Raw genomic sequence first — 16,865 nt, 5'->3', positions numbered from 1 at the left:
ACAGATGCCCAGTTTTGGAGGACAGCCTATTCTAGGCAAATTCTCTATATTTCATTATAATGGACTTGATCCAAGGGATTTTAAAAGTATTTTAAAGAGAGGGAGAGAGGGAGACTTTGCTTTGCACCAAGCACACATCTGTAAACTGAAGCAGAAAGTCACTATAAGGCAACGTAAACACTGGATGAAAACAGAATGCGAAGTCCACTGCATGGTAGACAATGCATGTATCTATAGACATCATTGATCTCCATGGCAAATGTGACCCTCATACTCCCTAAAGATCAGGTTGCACCTAAAGTAGTAAATGTTGCATTTCAGGAGCAATCTACTCTGAGTAACTGAGTGCAGGGGTCACATTTAGCATAGATAAAGTTCTCTCTCTCTAGACAGGTATTCCATGTCCACTATGTAGAAGCAGCTTTCTGCATTAAAGGTAAATTATTATTTTACTCAGTTTCTATGTGTAGCCAAAAGAAGCAAAGTACGACAAACATGATTTTACCAACGGATTACCTATGCTGCAGGATTCCTTAGAAGTCAGTAAGGCAATGTAACATCTAACTGAAGTAATATTGTTAATGTAGTATATAGGTAAAAGTTAGAAGGCCTGTTACTCAGACAACTAGAAAATGTTCTCAGGGACACGTAATACTGTTGCATTTTTGCTCTATAAAAATACGTACAAAAGCTATTGTAGCCTCTGCATCTTTTCACATTAGCATGCAAGTGCCAGAGTAATATCAGCATGTTCCTTTGATTAATACATCTGCTGATAAAGGGACTTGGAGCTTTGCTGAGCACCAAGTAAGAGACAGACACTAATCCTTCAGTGAATTCAGAACAAAGTACTGTGCAGGCTTTGAGAACGTACAGCTTTGTAGTGAAGAAATTGGATTAAGAGTCTGAACGCTGCACCTATACCATCCTGAGAAGCTAATTTCTTATACATATAAAATGATATTCAGTATGACGAGAAATTCCACTGGGAACCGGAACTGTTCTACCTTCACAGCTAAAAGTTTGCCACTCCTCTTTCAACACATAAAATATATAAACTTTTTTGTTAAATTGGTGCGTTTAAAACTAATCTGCTGGCATCAATTTGAACAGCGCTTCGCATCAAACTCTGTACTGTTGTACCACTGTGCAGTTTCTGTGACTTCCTGCATACCTCCAATCCTCTCATCATACCATGGCACCACCAAGGGTAGGCCTGCCACCACTCGCACAATCACACACTGTAGTGCAGTTTCTGAGACTTCCTGAATACCTCCAAACCTCACATCAGACCATGGCACCACCAACGGTAGGCCTGCCACCACTTGCACAATCACACACTGTAGTGCAGTTTCTGTGACTTCCTGCATACCTCCAATCCTCTCATCATACCATGGCACCACCAACGGTAGGCCTGCCACCACTCGCACAATCACACACTGTAGTGCAGTTTCTGTGACTTCCTGCATACCTCCAATCCTCTCATCATACCATGGCACCACCAAGGGTAGGCCTGCCACCACTCGCACAATCACACACTGTAGTGCAGTTTAGGAACTGAAAGCAAACATCTGATTGGTTGGTATGGGCAAAACTATCCTTTGCACCTACTTTTTACCTTAAAAACTAAATAGAATTTTTCAATAGACTGATTAGAAAGGGGGGTAACGCGGTTTTATATAAAGAGCATGCATTTTCAGCAACACACTTCTATTGGACACCATCCTGCAGAGTATCAATCCTATATCAACCACTTTGAATTAGAGGAGAAATAGATGCTGCAAGGGTGGCATTAAAATCAAACGGATATTTTTTTAACACTGTGCATTACAAAAAAAAAAAAAAAAAAAGGAGTTGTGAGCTGGTGAGTAGGGATGAAAACACACACACACAGATAGCGATTTTACAAGGTTACACCTTAAAAATGTTGCATTGTAGGATTATTCTATTGCTGTGAGGACAGCTTAAAGGATCCCATTTCCCCAACAATTAGATCTGTTGAGTTCTTCGTCCGGAGAAGACTGAATGTAAACTGTATGTAATCTAAGGATGTCAATGCAGCAATATAGTAAGCTGCAGCATCAAACTTATACTCAATTCACATTCAGATGGAACCAGACTGATCGCCTTTAAGAGCCAGCAGGATACAATACGAACTGCAGACATCCTGCTCAGGTACCTGAGAAACATGTCATTTAAATAGTGAAGGACATTTATGGTTGAGAGCAACCATTATAGGTAGCTGATAATGCTGCTGCCTAACAGTACTCACACCCACTTCTCCTGACCAGCAGTGATATTTGTTATTCCTGCTACTTTATGTATCAAGTGTTGCCCACATCTCTTAGGCTGTAAGCTCATTTGGACAGGGCCATATTTACCTTCCGATTCATGCCATTATATACAATTTGTTTGTGTCATGATGCCCTCAATATATACTACGTAATTTGTCAGCACTTTATAAACAAAGAATAATAATAATAATAAAAATAATGACTAATTACTGTGCTTTATCTGTAATATTGTGTCACCATTGGAAAATATACTTTGTTTTAATAAACACTTTATTTCAGTAAAACATATTCATTTGTACATTCATAGTTCAATTCTCTTACTATCCTGGCAGGATCGGGGTTTGTCTGATGAAGTAAGGTGACAAATTCATTTCAGGCAGCACAATTATAGAGGTGGTAAAAACGTCACCTTGATTGCTGGAGGCAGAGCAGTGTTTGAGGAACATTAAAGTGACATGTGAGCAGATGGAAGAGGGATTCTTGGGTATGTTTTATACAATATGATTATGTATTTATTTACAGCATAATATACATCTTGTACATCAAGTTTAAGTTTGGGCCTAAATTATTAGATTTCCTGCATTCAGCCACTGTGTAATACAAGTTATCTTCAATAGACTCAATAGGAACAGTTAAAAAATACCCCCACAGCCTATCCATAGCGGATACAGCCATACGTGGGTGGAACCAATATATTTAAAAATGCAGTATATGATTTTAATTTAGGAACCAATTTTTAACAAGTCACCAATATTAGTTTAGACCACCAAAACAGTTGCCTCCGCAGCAAGTAGGCAACAGGTATTTTGAACTTGTAATAGAAAATGATAATCTGGTTTTCCTTACCAAGCTACTTTGAACAGAATATTTAACATCCCATCATTCTTAAGTCAGCAAGAAGAGTTTAACAAAAGTGAGCTATTGGAAACTAGTATTTTTTTTTTCCCAATGTCCCTTTAACATATGAGGAAATGCAACCAAGAAATTTTAGCTTAATGTCCATCCTATAAATAAACTGACAACTCAATGTAACACAAAAAAAAAAACTTGGTCAAGTTTCAAGTCAAAAATGGAATTTGTGGCTAATGAACATAACAAATAATGACTTACACCATCTAACTAATTAATGAGAAGCTAAAACATTATTAAATCTGTCTCTCTGCTGATGTAATTACTCAGTCAATATCGGCGTGCTCAGCAAAATCTGATTCCACGCTGAATCATGCAGAGGCTGTGACTGCGCAACTGGACAATTTGATATAAAATGCATGTGTAAAAATCCATTTTTGTTGCTCTAATTAAGTGGCTCGCACAGCAGTGTTTGGAAAGTGGATAATGATTTCACTGAACTGATTTGGCTCTTCCACTTTCTACTTCAATTCACCTGTTTCACAGTGATGAAAGCTCTTCCGTATGGAACACCATTAGCTCCCTTGACTTTAACCTTCTGTAATAAATGTTTTTAGTTGGTGACAAGACAGGTTACCTAGATGATATCACATGAACAGAACTTGTCATCACACTCTTGTTTTCATTTCCTGCGGGCATTTAGTAGGAGTAGTCTTTAGAGCTAACAATACCTGGTACAACAGTGAAATTACTACTAAAACCATTTTCTAATTTGTTTCAAGGTCAGAAAAGTATTAAAGTAAAACCACTATTAGACATTTATACATCAACGCCTACATCTGAAATAACTATATAGCAAATCTGTTTAGCATGTCATCTGTGCCACCCTTTTCCCATATTTAAATATCTTCTCAGAAGTGCTGTGCAACTCTATCTTGTATGTTTATTGTACTTGGGATTCTCTGTGCTAAAAATAATGCAAGTGGACTGACAGTGCAGCAGTCATTGGACATGTTATGCAGTTTGAGCTTGTTGTTCTATATGGACTTTGCTTACCCCATGACACTGACCAGTGCATTTCACAATCACAAATAAATATTTCAATATCTGTGATTATTATTGTTTATTTATAAAGTGCTGACATGTAACGGTGGGCTGCATACTGAATGGATCATAATACAAACAAATTACCTACAACAATATGAATCAGAGGGTAAAGATGACCTTGCACAGATAAACTTGCAATCTAAGAGGTCTGGAGAACAAATGATATATAAGGTAGCGGAATAAAAATTCTAGCGCCAAGTAAGGAATGTGTGCAGAGATACTGCAAGGATTAAACATCAACAGCCGTACGTGACTGTGCAGCTCCCAGTGGTGTTGCTATGGATGGAATTAGGGGAGACAGTGGAAGACTGAGGCAGGAAATTAGTATATAAAAGACAACTAATTTTTCTTTCTACTATTTTTCTTTCTTATTTTGGGTATTCCAAAATACAAGCATTCTTATGCATGTATTTTAACCCAACATATTAACACAAGTATTATATTCATTCAAGAGATATCTCAGCAAACATGTTAAACTGTTAAATACATATGTTGTACTGACTTATACAGGACAATACTATTCTGTATACATTATTTCTTTTCTATTTTAAAAAAGTTTTAAACATGCAATATTAAAAAGTAGCTTATATTGCTGCCAGCAGGGTAGTGCTTTTCTAGACTATCGATGTGGGGTGAACGTTCACAGAAATATGTCAGCTGTCACAGAGAAACCTGAAAGATGGCCGCTTTCCATTCTTATCAATAAATGTAACTGCAGAATGAGAATTTTGGTTTCTAATATCTAGAGCTGCAATGCATTATGTAATTAATCACTTCACAAAAGAAAACCAAGAGCATCTTTTTGAGAATCCTCATTTTCATATAAAAAGCCACTAAAGAAGCAGTGGTGTATTCTCTCCCAGCTGCAACATTAAGAAAGGAGAATCCTGCAAACTGTTATTAGATCATTACGGATACTCAAACGTCAATGAGTATTAAATATAGCAGGGACTGATTTGTCATGCTGGGAAATATAGACACAAATGTGATGTACACAAACAAGACTCTTATTGAAGACTGGCCACGGATTAATGGAAGTCTATTGTGTGTCAATCATCTGTTGTCCATTCTAAACGGTCAAATGCACAAAATGGGACCAAAATATCTGAAATATGTCAAACAGAAACCCAGAAACACAAGCAACATACCAAACAAGAGATTAAGGGATGGTGAGAACATATGTTCCAGGTCTGTGTGTCTCTAAAATGCTACAAAAATTCCAAGATATAGCAAACAAGCCCGGGGTCTGCCTAGCATGTGACGGCCTCAGTTGTGTTATACTGTACATGTGAAAGGATTCCACCGGGTTCTAACTGCAGCGCATAAACCTAACATTTTTATTATCCATGATTACTTTTCAGGAAAACATAAATAATGAGCAGAGAATAGTATCCTTCTGACGTAAAACTGTTATATAAAGAAATACCGTTCAGCTTTCTTTGCAAAGACTCTTCTTGTAAACTTATGATGTATATCTGTTCATCAAGGTCTTCAAGGATCTAAAATAGATGAAATCATTACACATTTTAAAATCCAGGCATTTCAAAATATATTCGATTAAGCCTGTTTTGCCAGTCACTCCCACAATGTATACAGATTACAGGTCAAAGCCCACCTTACATTTTAACATCAATACTGGGGGAAAAGGCAGCCCAACGTGCAAGTGCTGTACACGTGGTGTAAGTCTTCATATAGTTTTTATGCCTTTAAGAAGTGCTAAGCAAGGATCTTATACACTTAGACTAAGAATACATAAGCAGGAGGTGCCCTGCAAACAATGAGAATATGAGTACAAGAACGCAAAACCCTATGAAGGGGACTGATATTATTTAAGTATTACTTGTAAGGGTGCATTTTGTACAAAACAACCACCATAAGATTTCAAACGGTACATGTTTAAACATGTAAAACCTGCTAAAATTGAGTTTGCACCTCTGTATGGGACATAATAATTTCCTTATCCTTTAGCTTGGATTGAAATATATGTGATACCAATTACAAAGCTACACTTTGTTCCCTAGTATAAGAAGAAAAAAAAAAAGAAGGATACATTCGCCTTATATTACATTTTTATAAAAGCATATTTAAACAATATATGGTTTACAAACAAGAAATGCAGTGTTACACTGCATAATGATGGGCTAAACAAAAAGTTATTTAAAAATAATAAAGAATAAAATCCTAACCTGACCACCATAAAAAAAAAAGGAAATGAGAAAATCAGTGCAACTATAGAAAGATTTACTGAATATGCAAGTGAAATAGTAAATGCCTAACTTAGAAACATTTAAAGAATGTACATCACAATTTGTTTATGTGGAATTAAAGACTTGCAAAATAAACTATGTTCAATAATTAACATTTATTTGGCAAATGAAAACAGTCAGACAATAGTTTGTTTCATAAACACCAATTGAAAAACAAAAACGAAACAGTGTTACATAAGGGATGTGAATCCAAAGAGATACTTATTTTAATGGATAAAAGGGAGGTTTAATTGTGTATATGTGGATAGGAGACTTTCTGTCACAACAGCAACAAACCAGGTCAAGAAATCTGTCTGCAGATTTAGAAAAAGAAGAGGACATTTCTTCAACAGTTAGGTTTCAGGAAAGAAGTGAATGTGAAGAATAAAAGGAGAGTTGGGGACTGAGGTCACAGGTTCATGTGACTGAGAACTTGGGAGAGATGCAGGGAGAACACAAGAGGAGTATCGAGAGCGCACAAGGAATGTCGGAGGAATGCCATGCCTGTCCAACAGAACAAGGGAAGCCCCAGAGTGAGGAGTGAATTGTAACAACGGTGTGCTCCTACTTGACTTAGTAGTGTTGAAATAGGACAAGCAAGAACTTTTTAAGGTGGGTTTAAAAAAAAAAAATCAAAAAAAAAAAAATCTTCCTTTTGTCATTTAATTGAGCCTGTCATTCTCAGCATTTTAGCTTGCTTGACAGTAATTAACTGAAAAGGAATAAAGCACGCATAGTTTAAAAAGAGACCCTAAATGACTGAGATCACCCAATCATAACCAGAAATGAAGTTGCCTAAACACAGTTACAAGCACACAGTGAGAAAGGAAATTGTAGTGCAGAAGCCAGAACTGACCCAACTCTAACAAGTTATAGATTTGCATTATGAATGAGTAACCTTCATATGTTGTGTTATTATATTCTGTAAGTATTGGCATCACTCCAGCAGTCACTGTAAGAAGCGGTGCTATAACAGGTGCATAACATACCCTCTGCTGCAGATCACCTAGATAGAGTGCCTGGTGTAAGAACACTCCAGTGTTTGCAATTATATCAGTGACTTATAATATCCTTCACTACTTAATATTGCTCTTGGCGTCACCCTCATCTTGCAGAGTCTCTCAAAAATATAATTCTGAAAAACGCCAGCAGAAGCAAATACGCCTGTGTCCTAAATAAAACTGGTACGGCTGACAGTAATGTAGTCTCTACTTTTTCAGATGCCATTATGAAATCACAATAGAATAGACCCCTTTTCTGTGGACTGAATCAATATTAATGAAATGCAAGCCATGAAGTATCTAGAGATGAATCAGTAGCCCCTAATCAAGTGATAAAGACTGAATACTGTTCTAGTGCCCAAAAGGTCTGCTTCTGCTTGGGTGTAGGCGACAGGTCTACATAAACAGGAAGCGACAAATAAAGTGAAATAGTCAGGACACGGTAAAATCATGGGTTGGTGCACACACCCATAACATGCATGTGAAGCTTATAAATCTGTACATTATAAGAGGAATGCTAAAGCCATAGAACTCAAGCTAATGCACAGTGCAGACTAAATAATCATTTAATCAATTAAGCTATGACTGCACTCCAATTAGTTGTACTAAATTCTAGATCCCATATCATTAACCTTCTTTCTGTGATTCGATTTTTGCCAGATTGTCATTTTTTTCACTTCAACAAGTCCTAACTGAAAAATAAGAACACAATCAGACTTTAGTGTTTTTATTACAACTCCTCCCTATAAATATGATGACACAATGGTTAAGGGGTTAGTGTTATCTCCTTCAAAGCAAAGTAAGAAATGTGAAATTACATTTGACCAACATTTCTGAAGCACATATTTCCATGATTAAAACAGCATAAGGGGAAAACATAATACATCATCATGTAGACAATTAAACAAAAGAATCTTTAACTAACCTGACTGGCATCACAGCACCACACATATTCTGTGACTTCCTAGAAGTATCTATTATGGTGGACTAAGTTCTTAATTTTGAGGTATATTTTGTCAAAAGCAAAAAACATTTCAAATTGTTGATATTTTCTCAGTAAACAAACGAGCCCAATTAATGCAACTCAATTAAAAACAATCAAGTTGTAATCCAGCCAGAGCATGCTGAGGTTTTAATTAGCCACAAGTTGCCTACCTATGAATTCATAGTGTTTCCTTGATGGAATGCAAAACGTAAATGTAAATGTGAGAATCATCAGTCTATTAGAAGGTTCTTCTAACCTACACATCATGACATCTCTTATACTCTTTACCACACAGTAACAAGTCTAGTTGTGAGCCTCACAAAATCACTGTACAGCCAATTAAGGCACCTCTTAACCAGTTCATTCCAATCTGTGTAGAAAGGTTATTGCAGTGAGCATTTCACAAAGTAAAAGATTACCTGAAACCAGGCAAGATCTTCACTAAAGACATTGTTCCAGAGAATTAAATCTATTTTTACAATTTACAGAAAAAGATTGCTCTATGACCAAGAGTAGATATCTTTTGACAAAATATTAAAATAAGAATACACATGTTGCTCAGCTACACAATTCCTAAATTTCGGACAAAATTTGGTTTCACACAAGAGATCGCTGATACTAACCACTTTGTACGTGGGCAGATTTATATAGCTCACCTTTCACTAGACCTCTGATAACCTGCTTTACAGAAGAACTCTCCAAAGTATTTTATTTTCCCCGATAGGTAGCCTCCCTGTACTTCCCTGTGTGGTAAACCACATTCATCTTTACTCAGTCTCTGTAACTAGAGTAGGAACTTTCCACAAAATTAAAACCTTTCCTAATGTAATAGGTTGAAGATCACTTTTTTTTCTCCCCCAAGTCTAACGATTCGTTTGATTCTTCCAGCTTTATGACACAATTTCCCTCTCAGTGCACCCTCCTAGTCAAGAGCAATTACCGGGCTTGCTGATTGAGAAGAAGCAGATTTAATCCGTTGTCACATATTTCCCAGGTTGGCCTTCTTGCTTCCTTCTCTATATGTTATTAAAAGTGGAAGCTGAACAAATGTCAGCTGTATGAAGGTCCAGAATTTATTTCACTTTCGGTAGCAGCTGCTCAAGATCGTATGCTTTATGTAACCAAACTGTACACGCTCTACGCAGATAACAAGAACACTGAGGACTGCGCCAAGCAGCGCAAACCCTGTTGGCAAATGTCAAGACTTCGTTTACAACGTTAAACCTTGAAAATCAAATTTATTGAAATTAGCAAACTTATACACACCTACATGCAAAAAACATAACATATAAAACACCAAACTTTTGTAAACAAACCAAGGAGGAGTAGATTTGAGCCCCGAAAGTCTTTTAGTTCAGTTACAGTCCTTAATTCAATGCTGTTCAATTCACATGAAAAGTTCTGCACTTTGGATAACGTGCATATAAAAAGGTACCTTATTCTTGTGGGCATATAGGTATGGCAAGTCCTAGATGTAGGCTTCTTTCACAATATCCTAATGTTTCTTTGTGTAATAAAGACAAACTCTGACTCATGGGATGCAGAAACTACTTCCGGATATACGCCTGAATATTGCTTCAGTGTGTTGGTAAGGATGCCTTAATAGGTCAAAAATCTCCAATATGTTTTGTCCTTATTTGGACTTCCTCCTGATTTCCACCGGACTATACAGGTATAGGTGCACAAGACAAAAAGGTACCTTTTATACGCATATTGTCCAAAATGTGGACATTTACATGTGAATTGAAAGGCATTGGATTAAGGACTCTAACTGAACTAAAAGACTTTTTCGGGATTCAAATCTATACCTCATTGGTTTCTTTACACCATAAAGGTTGGTGTTTTAGGTGTTTTATACTCGGCTATTTCAATAAATCGATTAAGGTTTAACATTATATATTAAGTCATTTGGCAACAAGATTTGTGCTGTTTGACAAGCTATTTTAATAGGCAAGAGGGACTTATTTTTCAGAAACAGCATCCCTATTTATGTTCTTTGGTGGCTGTTTGTTGTAGGTGGTGATGAATATTTGTTGTGTAGATGAACTTTGAGATTTGGAGACCAGTTCAGACTCCTCAGATAAAGTTCTTTCATCATCAAATCTATGTTTTACTGAATCTACTCTACTTACTGGACCACCTGGACATGTCGGTGGGCTTATTAGATAAAAAAAAATATTTGGTTGTAAGAAAGTAAACTACAAATGTACAGCAAAAGGTTACTAACAAATAATGGCAAAATAAAAAAGGCATACAAAATAAACACTTACTGTCGGTTTCACCAAAAGTTGACCCATTACTGCAAACATTCGGGAAAGGCCAACAGGTGTACACACTGTAAAGAGAAACATAATTGGGCTTCATTTTTTAAATGGATTTTTCTTTAGAAGAAGATTTATTATAATTATAGTTTATTTATATTGTGCCAATCAATGCAACATTTAATTTAAAAATTGTATACTACCACACGGCAAATATTTAAAACAAATGTAAAATTTAGGTATAGCTGGAAGAAATATTTACTATTTTTTTTTCTTTTATTTAAACAGTCTGTCAATTTGATATACATAAATATCTCAATCAGTAAATGCAAACTGCTACATGTGGGAGCCCAGTTTTGAAAGATTGAAGTGGTGTTTCCAAGCAGTTTTTGCATCAGGAAGCATTTTCATGTTACTCGTCTAATTAAAAAAGGCATATTGTAATGTACTGCAACCATCAACAAAGTTTATTGTAGTTTTTTTCTCCATTTGCCAAAAAAACACAGTCAACTCCTCAAATATACTTCCATTATTTAGACCTAATTATTTACATCAATGTGTTTTAAACAGTTTTTTGACTCGAATTAAGGTTGAAAAAGGTGGATTAACTGAAATAAAATCACAAATCAATGTTGGATGGGGGAGGCTGATTCAGAGAGATATTTATTGTTTATTTTCTTTTTACATCTAATTTATTTTTCCAGTAGACGCAATAAAGTATTTTTCTTTTCTTTGACCAAAGACTACTTTTTGTTGTTGTTGAAAATGTCTTCTAGTTCATACTCATGATTGCTGTCCCACTGTCCCTTTGATATAGGTCATTAGAAAAACTCATTGCACAATACAGGAAATTTAAATATCCTTTTACGCTGACTTAGGCAAAAATAGGCAAAATAAAGGTAGCTTTAGATGCAAGCAAACAGTAATATTTAAAGCTGGAAAATCACATTTTGTGATGACTCATAAGCCCCTTGCAGCTAATAAAAATTCTACCCTGATGCCAATTCATAAACGATCAGTAACCATTCCTGGGTATTCAATAATGCCGCAGCAAACTGGAAGCACAATTATGTGGGTTTGTCACTCATTGAAACATACATGGCTGAGACTGACAATGTGACAGGCACCAGATAACACTTGCCAGCACTGAAGCTCCAGCTTCCCTCCTTTAGCCAAGAAAAACAGTGTTAAACAGTTCTTCAGCTGAATGTGCAATATCAGTAACAGTAGTCAATGGTTCCTATTACAAGCAGTTTCTGGAGTGAGAAGAGCCTTATAAAATACCATGGATTTATTGTGGTGTATACACATTTAAATGTGATCTGTAAACATCTCCAGACATTATAAACACAATAAGACAATCCACAAGTGTTGGCATTACGGCAGTAAAGTGTATAATAGCAATGGAGGAGATGACAGACAATCAAGACTACCACACAACTTGTAGATCCACCTGGATACATTGGATTTAATATAAAGTTTCAGGTTATTAATAGAACATGTTTATTACAGCTGTTTTATGGTCTATTTACATAAACAAAGTGCTTGACAAAGCATCAGTCATAGGCATATGACAGCACACTAAAATACTACATGCTGGGAACACAGGTGATTTTAATGCATATTTATATGAGAAGGACTAGTTATCAGTAGGATCAATGATCCCAGCGTTGAATCTATTCATTTTTTTGGGACAGATTTCATGCACTTTGCCCTTGATGCAACAAAGCGACAAACACACTCATGTGAACAATTCCTTAAATGAAATGCCCTCCATGTGTTGTCATTGCCGTTTTAATGTTGTTTTTTTTATTATTTTCCTCCTGACAATTTTATTCCTGTACTCTCCCCAATTCCTAGTCTTACATATTATTTTTTTACTTTTTTAAACAAACATACTCCTTCTGCTTGCTAATATGCACGTTTTCCAGTATGCAATCCCCGAAATATAGGTTGGTAAAATATATAAGATGACTTTTCATATTTGAGCAACTTTTTTTAAATGGCTCATCAATTTGGACAACTATCTCTATGTATTCTAAATGTTAGTACAACAATGAGTTTCCCGAAACACACTTACAATTGAAAAATAATTTAATAATAGATAGCCATACATTTCAATGTAAGCCTACCCCCCCTCAAAAGCAGATAGCCATTGGTTCTATGTTGGGACTTCTGTAATTATCTATCCTCCAGTTATAACCATCCAATCAGTGTTCTCATTCCACAAGGAGCAAACAGCATTGAAATGCTATAACCTTTATCCATCTGTGGTAGGAAAGTGTTTTGTTACATAAGATTCAAGAGGTAGAATATCCACATAAGGGTGAAGGTGTTGGACAACGTACCACTTTTGTTCTTCCATTTACAGGTTGAAGGTTTAAAAATAAATATTTGATATAAACAGATATTACTTACATAGTAATAAGAGGCATCCCATAAGTGAAATACAGGAATATAAATAGGGTAGGTAAAATTCCCAAAGATCTAAAAAGGCACGAAAAACAAAACTAACATTAGCACAATTGCTAATACATTAGTACAGGTATGTTCCAAAAATGTACTACACTCAGGTTTTCATTAACGGTCACCAATACATTGGAGGCCACTATTACAATTAGTCAATAGCAAAGATCTAGCTTAATTCTACTTTGTGAACTTGTGCAGGACACACTTACTTGTCCTGTGTAAGTCTAATCATCATTTATCCTGCACCAATGACACTTGTGGTCACACACAGGTAACACAGACAATTGCACTTCACAGAGAGTTTACATTCTAAATCGTGCTAAGAAAATACATTTTATTTAATGTAGACCTGGAAAATACATCCCATCTATATAAGAAATGTAATATCCCTTCTTTACTATCCAGTGCAGAAGTATCCACACTACTCATCAATGCTTCGAACAGGAATTTTGAAACCAGGCCAAACCACTGGGTTAGTAGCTCCCGTCTTTACCCACTCATTGGGCAGTGGACCGTTGGCAGATTTATGGAGAAAAATAGTTTAAAACTCAAAAGATTACCAGCAAATCCAAAAGTTGCTGCGATACCTGGCCTACAACAACTAAACATGGCCATACTTACCATACAATGACTCCATGCTTGCAGAGCTGTTGTCAATTAGAGCAGATGCCACCCACACAATGCCAAAAATGAGCATTGCCAGAAGAAAAAGCATGACCACAGTCTCCAATATTCGAGCTTTGATTCCCTATAAAAAAAAAAAAAATATGTGAAAAATGTCAATACCATAACAGACTATTTTATCGCTTTGAGTGACTAAACACTGCGACCTTTAAAGGACCTTTCTTGTGATCTCTCTGTCAGCCAACAAATGATGCAGAAAGGTGCAAAACAACATTTATCTTATTATACCCCATTAGCTTGTATTCATTATGTGTTAAATCAACATTAAACATCCTTTATGGAGAACTACTGTCTATTATAGCTTCTCTGGCCTAAGTTTTGCCAGTTAAAATTTTAGATGACTAATTTGAAAATAAAATATACAACTTATTGATTCCGATATTCAGTAAAAAATAAACTTGCCTGATAACGTCATATTATTGCAAAGCCATTTTTAAAAGATGGATTGAATTTGTGAATCTCAAGGCTGAGAAAGTGGATTAGCAAATTGTATCTGCGATTCCAATCAAGTGAATGGAAGACACTGGCGAGCTGCCAAAACGTGGCATGATGCCAAGACCAGGCGTTGAACAGGTACGGTGAGGTAATCTTCTTTAAATGCTGCTTTAGCAATAGGGATCCTGCACATTTTTGTAAAGTCTGCAGAGTCCTCATGTGGACAGAAATAATATTGCTGATTTTCTAGAACATCGTTTGTAAAAATTGTGAAATTCATAGGATTGCAAAATTAAAACAAAACTAAAAAGTACAGTGCTGCTTAATGTGGACTTGCCAGCAATCACATGGTGTTCAAAACGGAACTAACTTGAGTACACCAGGAACACAATAGTATACAATGTACCACTATTAGAATATTCTGTTGGAACGGAGGAGAAAAGTGCAGGTGGAGTTTGCAAATGGACTTTAGTACATGATGTCAAGGGAATCATGTTGCTTTATCTGTTTATATTTAAAAAATGTGCGGAATGCCCTAAACACTGTGTACAAGATTTTTACTTAACAAAAGAAGTATTAAAAAGGAGTTTTTGACCTCCAGACAACTTAAATTTGTCGGTAAGGGATTACTTTTTAATAAAATACATCGCTTTGACTTTCTACTTTCCTTCAGACACAACCAATGTTTGTAAGGAGCTATAGTACAGGAGAATGATCAGGATACAGAAGTGCAGATTTAACTGAGCACAATTAGTAGCCCCATATATAGGATGTTTTTTATGTAGGGTCATAACAGTTCTGGCCATTCATAGGCATACTTTCAACTCTCTAGCGCAACTGACTATATGTAACCATTCTTGTTCAGATGAGCCATTGAATTATTGCTTAACCCATTCAAAGTACCAAGTGGTTTTTTTTTTGTTTGCTTGTTTTTTTGCAAGCTAACATGATTGCATGAAGGGCGCATAAAAGTGAGGCATCACCAGCCTGTGCCCAGCACATTAGCTAGCTGCAGGAAGTCAATACATTAAAAGGACAGATTGGAATTTGATTGAATTTGGCAATGTGACAAATCCAGGAACCTTTACAAACCCCAGATCTGTACAACAGTTCAGTCGCAAGTAACATGGCACAATCGTACTTTGGAGAGGAAATTGTCGAATAAAACCTTACATCTTAGCAGCACAGCAGAGTTGTACAGACAGAAAGGTGGATATCATGTTGATGCAGGGCTGAGTGGTATCAGAAGCAAAGAAAAAGACCAAATTAAATCCAGACAGGCTTCCATAAATTAGACTGTTAACACTGTCTTTAGTTACATATCCAAGCACTCGACCTTCAGACTGGGAGTTTTGAAGTCAGCGGAAATTCTTGATGAGGTTAACAACCCTATTATAGACACCTGCCTGTAATTGATTTTACTTACTGCATTTGGAAGCTTGGTGATGTTTAGTTATGCAATTAAAAGGTATGTCTAGATGCACTGGAAAGGAAAGCCTTCTTTTGTAACTTGTTAAAAAGGATCTTATTATAAGATTAGATAAGAGGAGTTCAGACGGGCCATAGGAGCTTAGGCCAAACAGAAATAAAAATATTACAAATAAAGAAAGTAAGGCAAAAAATATATATTTAGAGCGGTGAACATTTTGGTTATAGAGCCATATTCAATAAAAAGGACATATTGAGATTATTGGGGAGATTCATAGGAGAACCTGCTCAGAAAATTTTAAGTTACAGGCAGTTATAATGTATCGCTCACACCTGTTTTTAAGCTAAAATCTCACAGGAAGCTCACCACTGTCATGTTCAAATATGTCAAAAGTAGAATTCAACTCAGCAATAACACTGCTAAAATTGCAGTAGCAATAGTAAATACAACAGTCACCTGTTGCTTATGTATGTGTATTATTTGAAAATAAAACTTATATTTTGGAAAAATGAAAAACCAATTTACAAAAATAAAATGCACTATATGTTATACATTATTTTTCCTCTGCCATAGCTGGATCTTAAGTGTCGCCGTTTTTTCCTGAGCCGCATCAGTTTTTGGCATTATCCCTGACAAAACCAAGGAGGTGTGAAGGCACCAAGAACAAGACACCATCAAGAGATTATAGCTTGTGATTGGTCCTCCTACCACCCCCAATAAAAGTTTGTTTACAAAATTTATGTTGCCATTCTGTATTATACAAGAATGATCCACAGCCTCTTGGGCTTCAGATAGGGTGAGGGACCATCTTATGAAAACAATTTTCCTAGGTGATGATGGAGCTTTAAAAGTAAGCAATTTTGTAGTTTTCAAAATTCAGGGATACCATAGGCAGAAGACAGCTAGCTAATTTTTTACTCATCGAACACAGATAAAGTATGTTTGGGTCAAGTAAGATAAAGTCAAGAAGACTAACAGATAACAATGATAGCATATGCACAAACATTCCAGACCTGCTGCATCCTTTATCAGTGTGTCTTAATATATACATGCTGTAGTTTGCTGGAGAATGCACAACCACATTTTTCACATTTTTGTTGCCAAA

At 36.1% G+C, this 16,865-nt stretch overlaps 1 protein-coding gene across 3 annotated transcripts in view; it reads right to left on the bottom strand.

The window, feature by feature from the left end:
* Positions 1-16,865, bottom strand: part of LMBR1 (limb development membrane protein 1) — a 97,293-nt gene that overhangs the window by 25,989 nt on the left and 54,439 nt on the right. For 2 of the 3 annotated variants that reach the window (XM_075212122.1, XM_075212120.1), the window contains exons 6-10: positions 13,834-13,960; positions 13,162-13,230; positions 10,753-10,817; positions 8,130-8,189; positions 5,677-5,749 (exon numbers count right to left, since the gene is read on the bottom strand). In XM_075212122.1, the coding sequence (XP_075068223.1) occupies positions 5,677-5,749; positions 8,130-8,189; positions 10,753-10,817; positions 13,162-13,230; positions 13,834-13,960 (394 nt within the window). The remainder of the gene's footprint in view (positions 1-5,676; positions 5,750-8,129; positions 8,190-10,752; positions 10,818-13,161; positions 13,231-13,833; positions 13,961-16,865) is intronic. The other variant, XM_075212121.1, reaches the window with a different exon arrangement.

The sequence above is a fragment of the Mixophyes fleayi genome, chromosome 5 (assembly GCF_038048845.1).
Source record: "Mixophyes fleayi isolate aMixFle1 chromosome 5, aMixFle1.hap1, whole genome shotgun sequence".
In the NCBI taxonomy this organism is placed as follows: Eukaryota; Metazoa; Chordata; class Amphibia; order Anura; family Limnodynastidae; genus Mixophyes; species Mixophyes fleayi.
The sequence above is the reverse complement of the archived record's forward strand: the minus strand, read 5'-3'. Positions and strand labels throughout refer to the sequence as shown.